Source organism: Pollachius pollachius (assembly GCF_949987615.1).
Source record: "Pollachius pollachius genome assembly, chromosome: 1".
NCBI classification, from domain to species: Eukaryota; Metazoa; Chordata; class Actinopteri; order Gadiformes; family Gadidae; genus Pollachius; species Pollachius pollachius.
In genome coordinates, this window is record NC_136934.1 from 25,531,808 (window position 1) to 25,543,683 (window position 11,876).

At 45.1% G+C, this 11,876-nt stretch overlaps 1 protein-coding gene across 1 annotated transcript; it reads right to left on the minus strand.

Moving 5' to 3' along the window:
- Positions 1-3,052: 3,052 nt before the first annotated feature.
- mymk (myomaker, myoblast fusion factor) lies at positions 3,053-7,228 on the minus strand (the record flags this gene model as incomplete). The annotated part of the gene is made up of 6 exons (XM_079748093.1): positions 3,053-3,349; positions 4,823-4,963; positions 5,151-5,267; positions 5,408-5,556; positions 6,185-6,299; positions 7,094-7,228. 6 exons carry the CDS (start codon positions 7,226-7,228, stop codon positions 3,053-3,055), a joined length of 954 nt encoding a protein of 317 aa, XP_079604219.1.
- Positions 7,229-11,876: the final 4,648 nt, after the last annotated feature.

Here is an 11,876-nt window from a genome sequence, read left to right on the forward strand (position 1 = left end):
CAACCTTAGGTATAACCTCACCCTGCATAACTACACCCTTATACAGAAATACATGAATAACTACAACCTGCAGAAAAAAACCTTTTACAATGACTTCATTCAGAACTATTACCTATAGAATCACATCCTTATACAGTACCAAATATACAGTTAACAGTTGTCGTGGAAATATTAGTACTGTTTTCAAGGTGATTATGAAAGGATGATATCAACATCAAAGTTAGAGCTCAAGCCAGACTGCAAAGGCAGGAAAGTTTAAAGTACAATAAAAAATATTAAAATAGATAATAAATAACTGATCAAATGTTTATGTGTTTCCTGACTACTAGCCCAGCGTCAATCTTAGATCTTTCCTATGTGAGCTCCCGGAGAACCACAACAAACGTATCAGTCCGGTCCTCTCATACCACTGACTGAATATACTCACAGTCTTTCATCGGTTTCATTTTCAATGTTTCATTCAGTAGACATTTTTTAACTGAACATGAAGAATGCTGCTGTACGAACCAGAAAGAGAAGACCAGTAAAGGTTTGAGTATGGGTAGTTCATCTACATCCTCTCCGCTCTTGTCGTTGAACTAAGAACAAATAAAGGTGCAGATCAATACATATATTGATTCTTAGTATTAAAAAGCTAAGTTGCTCTGTTCTGGGCTCATGAATACTGCAGACATTTAAGGTTGGGAGCACAAATATGACTTCTCTCCAAGTGAATATCTGTTGAAAAGGTCTGATTCCTGAGATGGTTCTCAGAAGAGGGGAACCAGGCTCGGGTGATTTGTGAGTCGAACATGAATGGAAAGAATCGCCCTGGTGAGGAGAGGAAGCAGCCTAGTAAACATGATCTGTGGTCTGGTGGTCCCAGCCTATCAACTGCCCAGCTGTCCCAACAGCTGAGAGAGAGACATAGACATCGTATAGCTGACAAAAAGAGAGAGGCTACATACTCCATCTATAGCTGACAGAGAGAGAGGCCTAGACCACACATAGCTGAGAGCGAGGGAGAGAGACAGGGAGAGAAAAAGAGAGAGAGAACCGGCATACCAAACATACCAGAGTCTGGGCCTTAATGTGAATGAGAGTGGACTAAAGGACTGTCAGTGTGTGTCTGTGTATCTGTCTATGTGTGTATGTGTGATCGTAATGCTGGGTAGAGATAGAGCCTGAACGTTTCCCTGTTAGTTCTATTAATTTCCGGAAGTCTAGGGGCCCTCGTGGCTCCCCTTCCCAGACAAAAACATGTGGGTACAGACCTGGTAGTTTGGCCCCCACTCAAGAACCTCTCCCTAGCCAGAGTGGTTTCTCCATGTTTGATCTGCTGGGTTAGGGCTTGATTAGGGTCAGGGTTGAGCTGGTGGGTAAGATTAGGGTTGAGTTTGTTGGTTAGATTAGGGTTGAGTTGGTGGATGAGATTAGGGTAAGGGCTGAGTTGCTGGATGAGATTAGGGTTAGGGTTGAGCTGGTGGATTAGATTAGGGTTAGGGTTGTGCTGGTGGGTTAGATTAGGGTTAGGGTTGTGCTGGTGGATTGTATTAAGGTGAGGGTTGAGCTGGTGGGTTAGGGCTTGATTAGGGTCATGGTTGAACTGGTGGGTTAGATTAGGGTTAGGTTTAGATAAGGGTAAGGGTTAGGGATAGGTTTAGATAAGGGTAAGGGTTAGATCTCCTCCTCCTCTGAATTAAAGTGCCAACACAGCTGAAGAAGATAAGATATTATTCACTTTATTATTCCCAGATTGGAAATTGGGGTGTAACAGTGGTGAAACTGCAATACGAATTAAAAAGAGATGCACACATTTCTTTTTAAAGAAGAAAAAAAACTAAACATAAATGCAGAAAAAATATCCATATACACAGTATAAGGAATAGCAATGAAAATTCAAAAAAATATATTACCAGAGATATACAACTACAGTCAGGTAATACTACAGTAATGTAAAACTGCACAGCAATGTAGTACTCATGTATTACTAAAGTCAGTCTGAATCTAAACCGAAGAGTTCGAGAGAGACAAGATAGAGGAGAGAAAGAGATGGAGAGAGGATAGAGAGGGAAGATAAGAGAGAGATGGAAGGAAGGAGAGAAGCAGAGAGTCAGACGGCCAGAGAGAGGGAAAGGAAAGAGGGAGCGATAGAGAGAAGGAGAGAGTCAGACAGAGAGAGGGAGGAAGAGAATGATGGACAGAGAGAAGGAGGGAGAGGAAGAGGATGCAGAGGAAAAGGAGTCCAGACGAAGAGTGTCTCCCGGGAAACATTTCAAAAGACAATTTATATATTTTGGAGAGATAAACCAGCTGCTGCTCACTAATGTTCCACTGGGTTTTTACAGCTTCGTCTGCCTCTCCATCCGCTAGCGATCTGCCGTGCTGTGTCCATGCATGGGCGGGCTACCCTGACACCTCTTGTTGAGGGTAAAGCTCCCGTCTGCCTGCCAACCCCCTAGAACAAAAGCAGAGCGCTCGCTGGACAGCGTGTGTCACTACAGGATTCTACTGCAGTTTAGCAGTCAGCATTTAGCCGTTTAGCAGACACATACATGTCACTAAAAATGTCATAGCGGGGTTTGCTGGGTATGCCTAGCTGAGGGGGTATAGCAGGTTGGCTTGCAACCGGAAGGTTGCTATTTAGATCCCTGGCTCCTCCTAGCTGAGTGTCGCGGTGTCCCTGAGCAAGGCGCCTCACCCTGACTTCTCCTGATGAGCTGGCTGTCCCATGTGTGGTTGACTTAACCATCAGAACCGTTGATAGTCACTTTGGATAAAAGCGTCTGCTAAATGTCCTAAACCTAAATCTAAATCATAGCTAGGGGTGAGGGGTCGCCTTGAACAAAGATGCCTACAGGTAGACTGCAGTCTACGGGGATCGTACCTAGCTAGAACCTTATCGCCTGGAGACAAACACCTTACTACTAGACTATCCCCCTCAAAGTTTCTAGTGCAGATAGATTGGTCCGTAACCACCGAGAGACATCCGTTCTGACCGCTCTGTCCTCCATCTGAGTTCTGGCCCGACTGTGGGCTCCTGGGGTTCACCCTGGTAACCACACCCTGAAGGTCACTTCCAGCCGTTCATCTCCTTGAGTTTAGAGATGTTATTGCCCTTAAGGGGGGTGGAGGAGAGTTGGAGGAGTGTGGAGGAGGGGAGGAGAGTCTTGGAGGGGTTCTGGAAGAGGGGCAGGATGTGGGTCTTGCAGGGCTGGCCCCACAGCTTCTCCGTGGGGATGGTCCATATGCTCCTTTCTTTCTTCTCCTTTTTCTCCTTCTCTGTCTTTTCCGTCTTGGTCGTCTTCTCCTCCTTCTTCAGTGGGTCCTTCTTGTTCTTCTTGTCCTTGGTGGACCCGGGGGAGATAGTCTGCAAAATGACCAAACTAATTAACTACATGAAGGACAAACTGTTTATTGGTTTATCTATGCTAATGATGCTACTCTGCCTTATTATGCTTATAACGGCAAACATGTATATCCCGCCAATCATCCTGTTTACCACATAAAGCATAAGTTGTGTGTGTCAGAAGCAGAGAGTCACTCTGTCTCTTTGCTTCTGATGGCCCAGAAGACCCAAGTAACACGGTTATCTAGCATTGATTAGGAAAGATGATTCAAGCAAACTGTGTTTGAAGCCAAACAGAAACAGATAAGGATATACGTCTGGATGGGCATATCTTCAAAAGGTTTTGCCAGCTAGGTACTGGTTATTTACACTTATATTATTTTAAATAAACAGTACCTTGCTTGCAAAACTGCTGTCAGTACAGTAAAAGTTTAAGAGTGAATCTAACACCCATCATCAGGTAGCCTTCAAAGACGATTCTACTTTACTGGGTCAGAGCAGCCTTTTGAAGGTATGCCCATCCGGGCGTACCTACTTATCTTGTTTTGGTTTGGCTTCCAACACAGTTTGCTTGAATCATCTTTCCTAATCAATACTCAGGTCGTCTGGGCCATCAGAAGAAGAGCGATGGAGTGTGGGGCCACAACTTATGCTTTGTGTGGTAAACAGGATGATTGGCGTGATGGACATGTTTGCCGTCTCAACATACAGCACACTGCTTCAATATTACAGTAATCTACTGGCGGCAAAATGATAAGGCTTGTACCGTTGGACTCCTTGGAGTCTCAGCTTTCATTCAGTTATTTTGTGTAGATAGCTTGATATGAGAAGATCGTTTTCAAGCATCTTAGCATTAAGCATCTACCGGAAGTAAACAAGGTATCAAGGAAGCAGCTAGCCTCCAGTCATATAAACGCGGGTCCCTTCTAACAAACGCCAGATATAGACCAATGAAATATCAATCAATTTATAATTTTAATCGATTTGCGCTCTCGTGCCCCTAGCGCTGCTCAACTACGAGAGCAGCCTTTTATTTCATCACCCACCTAACACACAACCAACACAGGGGTTATCCCACCACCCTATGAACCTTGGTGGCGGTGCCCCCCAACTTCAACAAGGCAAACGTTATTTTCTATTTTCTTCTATTTTCGTTTCTTTGCTATTTGCAGTATATGTCTGTAAATGTACACATTGACTGATGAAATGCTTGAACAACAATTGAGACTCCACAAAATACTGTTCTTCACAGCATTGCCCTTTAAAACCTAGAGTAGATTACTCTTAAAATTTCGCTGTCAATTTACATCAAAGTCTTACAGTGTAGGGCTAAAATCTCCACCATATCCTCATCTGCCTTCACACCTTGTCTAGCAAGCTAGCATGTCAGGCTTGTTAGCTTGCGTAGCATAAGTCTAGCATGTCTGGAGGGCCTAGCATGATGGCATGTGTCTGATAGCATGCTGGAGTGTGCCAAGCTGAAGGCTGACTCACGCAGCAGCAGAGGGTGAGGCAGCCAAGCTTAGCGGCGCCGCGGCCTGTCCCGGCATAGCGGTTCTTCTTAGGCAGGAGCAGGACAAGAGACACGGCCAGAGAGAGATGGTAGAAACTGTGGACGTACGAGTAGTCCCACTCCTAACAGCAACACAAATTATGAGACACATTAATAAACTCTCTCACCCACACACATACATTACAATAACCTACAAGCACCACAACAACTGTAATGAACAATAATAATAATAATAATAACCATGACAGCATAAAACACAAACTACACAAATACACACAAACGAGTAAAGGTTTGTGGGAGGGAGCTGACCTGAAAGTAGAAGCGGAGCATGAGGGCGAGCGCGCCGAAGCAGCACCCAGGGCCCACCTGCTGGGTGTACACCCTCTTGTCGGGGTACACCCCTCGGATCTCCTTCATCTTCTGCAGCTGGAACAAACAACAGCAACACAACTTTATTCATAAGACGTCGCTCACAACATCACAACATTACAGCCACAGCATCCCAAAGGAAGAGATGATGCCATGGTAACCATTCCAATACCAACATGGTCAACTGTCCTCCTCACCCATGTCACAGTGATGATGAAGACAGCAGATCCTATTGGTCCAGAGTAGACCCCGTAACCATAGCGATCCTGGTAGGTTCTCACGGCGATGGTCAACACTCCAAACATGGTGATGCTGGAGCGCCGTGGCTCGTCAAAGTCTCCTAGAGCTAGGAGACAGTAGACAAGGAGGCACGAGAGAGGAGGATCAGAGAGGTGTGTGTGTGTGTGTGTGTGTATGTGTGTTCGGGCCTGTGGGTGTGTGTGTGAGTGTGTTAACTGACATGTAGCACACATCTATGTAGCTTTAATAGTTAAAGGGCCATGAACACATGCTCCTCTGACAAATGCGCTCCACACGCACACAGCTGCTTGGCTAAGCCCCAACACAGCTGAACCAGTCGAAATGTTACACACAAGCTGATACTCAAACTAATATCAATGTAATTCTCATAACACATACTTATATTAAGATTTTACACATAGCAATCAAACTAATATCAATATGATACACATAAAACACATGCTGATATAAATATATGGGGGGGCGGGGGGGGCTAGACTGTAGTAGAGTGGGTCATATAGAGCACAATGACGCTAAGAGCCCCTCAGAGAGAGAAACAGAGGAGGTCGGAGATCACACACACAAAACCGACTTTAGCACGGCCTTTCTCAGAGATATACACATACGGGCCAGATATGCTCAATGCATTATAGAGTGTAGGTATTAACTGAAATCTTTGAAGACATATCAAGTCGTGTTAGGACAAATTCTATTATTGAGTGATGATGACTTACCGATGAGTGTGACCCACATGGACAGCGCGGTGCCGTAGGTGGTGAAGTACTCCAGAACCTCGTGTCTCATGAAACACAGGATGGACAAACCCGGACCCTCACACACATGCAGGATCTGTTAACAGTATAGAATCTGTTATTATAACAGTACAGATTATTCTAACATTAACATGTTATACAATAATAATATATCATCATGCAACATGGGGATGGTAAAAAGATAATATGTCATTATAACATAAAAAAATTGACAGTAGAGAAAGGAGTGTGACAGTAGAGAGGGGTGTGACAGTAGAGAGAGGGGTGTGACAGTAGAGAGAGGGGTGTGACAGTAGAGAGAGGGGTGTGACAGTAGAGAGAGGGGTGTGACAGTAGAGAGAGGGGTGTGACAGTAGAGAGGGGTCTGACAGTAGAGAGAGGGGTGTGACAGTAGAGAGAGGGGTGTGACAGTAGAGAGGGATGTGACAGTAGAGAGGGGGGTCTGACAGTAGAGAGAGGGGTGTGACAGTAGAGAGAGGGGTCTGACAGTAGAGAGAGGGGTGTGACAGTAGAGAGAGGGGTGTGACAGTAGAGAGAGGGGTGTGACAGTAGAGAGAGGGGTGTGACAGTAGAGAGGGATGTGACAGTAGAGAGCGGGGTGTGACAGTAGAGAGAGGGGTGTGACAGTAGAGAGGGGTGTGACAGTAGAGAGAGGGGTGTGACAGTAGAGAGGGGTGTGACAGTAGAGAGAGGGGTGTGACAGTAGAGAGGGATGTGACAGTAGAGAGGGGTGTGACAGTAGAGAGAGGGGTCTGACAGTAGAGAGCGGGGTGTGACAGTAGAGAGGGGTGTGACAGTAGAGAGAGGGGTGTGACAGTAGAGAGTGGGTAGTGACTGTAGTGAGCGGGGTGTGACAGCAGGGGGCCTCACCATGGTGAAGAACATGGTGAAGAAGTAGACCAGGGCTTCTGAGTGGAAGCCCCTCTTGGTGGCCACACTGGCCACGGGGAACAGCACCAGACTGCTGACCGTGGGCAACAGGAGCTTCGCCACGAACGCTCCCATCGTGCCTCCAACCCACCACGGCTGCTGAGACTAAGACTGCTGTCAAAAAGAAAGGAGCACAAATGGATGAAGGCCTGAAAACACTGTGGTCACATCCCTACAGCTCATACTGGGGCGTGCAAGAAGGTCATTCTATGTTCTAACCCTTCATCTACTGGACCTTATTACTCTTAGTGGATTGAAATATGTTGACTATTGGAAATGGCCGATGTTTAAACTGATATCTACAATTATTTTTGCTGTGTTGTATGATTTATGTTGTAGCTTCATGTTCTGCTGCCAACCTTGGCAAGGTCTCTGTTACTGAAGAGATATTGAATCTCAAAGGTAGAACCTGTGAAATAATGGCTAGTAAATGTTTATGTTTAACATTTTCAAAAATACACAATACAACACAAATTACCCAATGCACAGCCATGATGCAATGCTGCACAACAAATCACAACTGGACACAAAGACAAAACAGGACACTATGCACAACTACACGCAAGGACAACACAACTGCATACAATGCAGCACCAGCAAACCAACTATACACAACAACTACAAACAATGACAACAACACAAAACACAAAAATAATAATAGCAACAAAAACAAGACTACTACACACCTCTAGACCAAAAAATATCCAAAGTAGTACCTTAGTGGAGATGAGGGTCCAGAAACAAAAAGAGAGACCCGAACAAGAGGAGGTCCAGAGGAGACCAGAACCAGGGGAGACCAGAGGAGGTCCAGAGGAGACCAGCCCAGAGGAGGTCCAGAGGAGACCAGCCCAGAGGAGACCAGAGGAGGTCCAGAGGAGACCAGAACCAGAACAAAGGAGGAGAAGAGTTCTGCAGTCTGTGGACTCTCTCCTGAATGAATGACTTTCTCGGAGAGAAGCATATACAGTACACACACACACACACACACACTAACACACAACACACGTGTGTCCAGCTGTCCACTTGGACATTTAAAGTTTAAAGTCCCCATGCAGCAGGCCTCAGTCAGGGGGGTGGGGTGGGGGGCAGCTGCCTGCATACCAGTGGGGCGGGGCAGCAGGGAGAGTGGAGCATTCCAGTAGGTCCTGCGGGTCAAACTAGAGTCACACCAGAGTCACAGCACGTCCACAGAGCTCTGGAGATACTGATGTCCCCACAAGGGGGGGGGGGAAGAGAGATTGTCAAAGCAGATTGTTGATTTTCTTTGTAGGTAGGTACTTCTTGGCGTTGGCGACTTCACACCCAAAGTTGGGATTAATTTGGTCATGGAGGGCTATTTAAGGGGAGGTGTGTTGTGGTGATGAAAAGGTTTTGCTCTCTCCTTTCTTGGACCAATCACAGAGCAACCAAGTGGCAGTAAATGTTTGTGGCGTGGAGTGTTTACGCTGTGATGTTTTATGAACCCAAACACGAAATGAAAAACAACTAACCGCACTAGGAGTCATGATTCATGATGGTACAGGAGGCCACGGAGTGTTAACTGAGCTGTTTACACACTAATGCTGTGTGTTTTCAGGAATCAATTTCTTATGGTATTAGTGTTCACATGAACTACTAACTTTACACTTAACACTCAACTACTCTCTGTCCCTATTGCTCTCTCTCAATGCAACAGACAGACAGAACGGTAGACAGAATGACAGACAGCTTCTGCCTCTCTTGGAAAGGCTGAAGGAAGGACAAGTCTCAGAAACACGAAAACAAATTCCCCCTCTCTCTCTCTCTCTCTCTCTCTCTCTCTCTCTCTCTCTCTCTCCCTCTCTCAGCTGTTCCTCCTGCCCATGAGCTAAAGGCCCAAGCACAAAGGGTGCACTGTGGTACTGCGCGTGTGTGTGTGTGTATGTGTGTGTATTTGTTAGTGTGTGTGTGTGTGTATGTGTGTGTATTTGTTAGTGTGTGTGTGTGTGTGTTAGTTTTTGTGTGTGTGTGTTTGTGTGTGTGTGTGTTAGTGTCTGTGGTGTGTGTGTGTGTGTGTGTGTGTGTGTGTGTGTGTGTGTGTGTAACCTGACCAGGCGAGAGAGAGTCCGGCGTGCAGCTCTCAGGCTAATCAGGCCACGCCCTTTCTCCACCGGCTCCTCCCCCTGGTTCTACTCCTCATGGTTAATGAACGTATACGTTTAGGGATGGATACTTTAGGTATGAGGTTAGTGATGGTTAAGTTTAGGTATAAGGTTAGAGAAGGTTAAGTTAAGCTATTAGATAAAGATGCTTAAGTTAAGGTTTTAGTTTAGAGATGGTTAAGTTTAAGTATTGGGATAGAGATGGTTAAGTATAGCTATTAGGCTAGTGATGGTTAGTTTAGGTATAAGGTCAGAGATTATTAAATCTAGTTATTAGTTTAGAGATGATTAAAGTTGGTTTAGGTATTGGGTTAGAGATGGTTAAGTTATGTTAAGGTATTAGGTTAGAGAGGGTTACGTGTATGCATTTAAAGATGATTAAGTTTGTTAGAAAGTAAGGATCTGCGAGGCAGCAATTCATGATGGGAATAACTTTGCTTTGTCACTGTCGATATGAAGAGTTTGAAAGAAACAAGCTGGTTGACCCCAGCATGACCCCAAGGTTGAGAGGTCAGAGGTGAGCTCAGAATTACAACAAACTAAGGGAAGATTGAAGGGAAGTGTTAATTATAAGGTGCTTGCATTCTCCCTCAACCCCTAAGAATCATACATTGGGCCCATGTTGGTGGTTGTTGGTGGTTGTGGGTGATCATGTAAACTTGGCGTTGGCCAGCTTTGGTAAAACTCCTATAGCTGGGTGTTGGTGTTGGTTGGGGCAGGGTCCACATCGTTTACGGAGAAGGGGTCTGTGTCAGAAGGATTCTGAACCAGAACTAAACTTGTTTAGTCTCTTGAGTCAGAAATGTTGAGATTTTGTTTCCATATGAAGATGTGATTGTGATGTGATTGGCAGATGCGGCATGTTTTGTAGTTTCAGTCACTAAAACATGAGGCAGGTGTTTCTCATTTTAAACCATTAGCTGAAGATGATAACTGCCTTTCACCCATATTTCGGCGCATACATTACTGCAACTGTGCTACATAGCGTCACACATTGGTATAAGGATGCAAAATGAATTGTAGATGGATAAATTGATTGAAAGGATGATCCAGGTTAAAGCAGTAATTGAGTAAAAGTACTTCAACCTTTAAACCTATAATAAACCTACCTAATAATCCTGACCTCCTGTCATTCAGGGAATATGAAGTTTAACTACTTACAGAGGTTTACTACCTAAAAGAGCTTTACAACATCTGCTATAAAATCAATGTCCCAGTGAACATATGCACATCCCAGCACACTAAGGGATGAGTGAGTACGTTTTTAGGGGTTCACTGGGTGTGTAATGGTGGTTCACTGGGGGTTTAGTTCATAGGGTGTTTAATGACATGTGTGACAAAGTGCTCAGTATTAGTTCGGTGACTAGTGGACGTTCACCAGATGTTTAGACGTTGGTCACTCTGTGAAATAGGTTTAGTAGAGGTTCAGATGGTGATAAGTGATCACTTAGTGTTTAGTAGTAGTTCACTAAGTGTTTAGGAGTTCCCTAAGTGTTTGGTAGTAGTTCATCACCAAGTTGATAACAGTAGTTCACAGAGCTTTTTGTAGTAGTTGTTCAGTAGTTGTTCATTACCAAACTTTGTATTATACTACTACTGAACACTGAGTGAACTACTACTTACCACTGTGTGTGTAGTGGTAGTAGTAGTTCCGTCACTAACTGTTTAGTAATAGTTCACAAACACTTAATAAGTGATTTAAGTGTTTTTATCGGTAGTTTATCAGTAAGTGTTAAGTAGTAGTTCATAAAGTGTTTGATACTAGCTCATAACCAAGTTTTAAGTAGTAGTTCGTAAAGTGTTTAGTAGTAGTTAATCACCAGGTGTTAAGTAGTAGTTGACAAAGTGATTTGTAGTAGTGGGGTCCCGAATCGTGTAGGGTGCATTCAGCTGGGGGGAAGGGGTTCGGGGGGCTTGCTGTATGACTTTGTGTCTGCTGGCGGGGCGGTCTGGACCGGGCTGTTTTCTTACCGTCTGGCTCTACCAGCCTGAATACATCTGGGCAGCTGGCCAAGAGTATGTCAGCTTACCTCGATCTCCCCTTCCTTCCCTCGCTCTCTCCCTCACCACTATTTCTCTTCCTCCTCACTTTTTCTCTCGCCGTACATCTCTCTCATCTCTCTCACCCCCCAATATCTATATTTCATTCTCTCTCTCTCTTCCGCTCTCTCTCTCTCTCTCTCTCTCTCTCTCTCTCTCTCTCTCTCTCTCTCTTTCTCTCTCGCTCTTACACTCTCTTTCCGTCTGACCTTGGTTGACCCTCTCTCCCCTGCCCCCCTCTCTCCCCCCCTGTCTCTGGGTGTTGGTGTTCAGCTGAGATCGTTTCACACGCTTCATTGTGAGAGAAATGAGTAACCTTTTTCTGTGGTTTTGTTTACAACATTTAGCTGCTCGCCGTCTGCACACGCCAAGCCTGATGGCTCTCTCTCACACACACACAGGCACAGGCTCAGGCACACAGACGCACCCACAAACACACACACACACACACACACACACACACACACACACACACACACACACACACACACACACACACACACACACACACACACACACACACACTTGTACAGACATGAACACACGGAAATATAGACATGTTC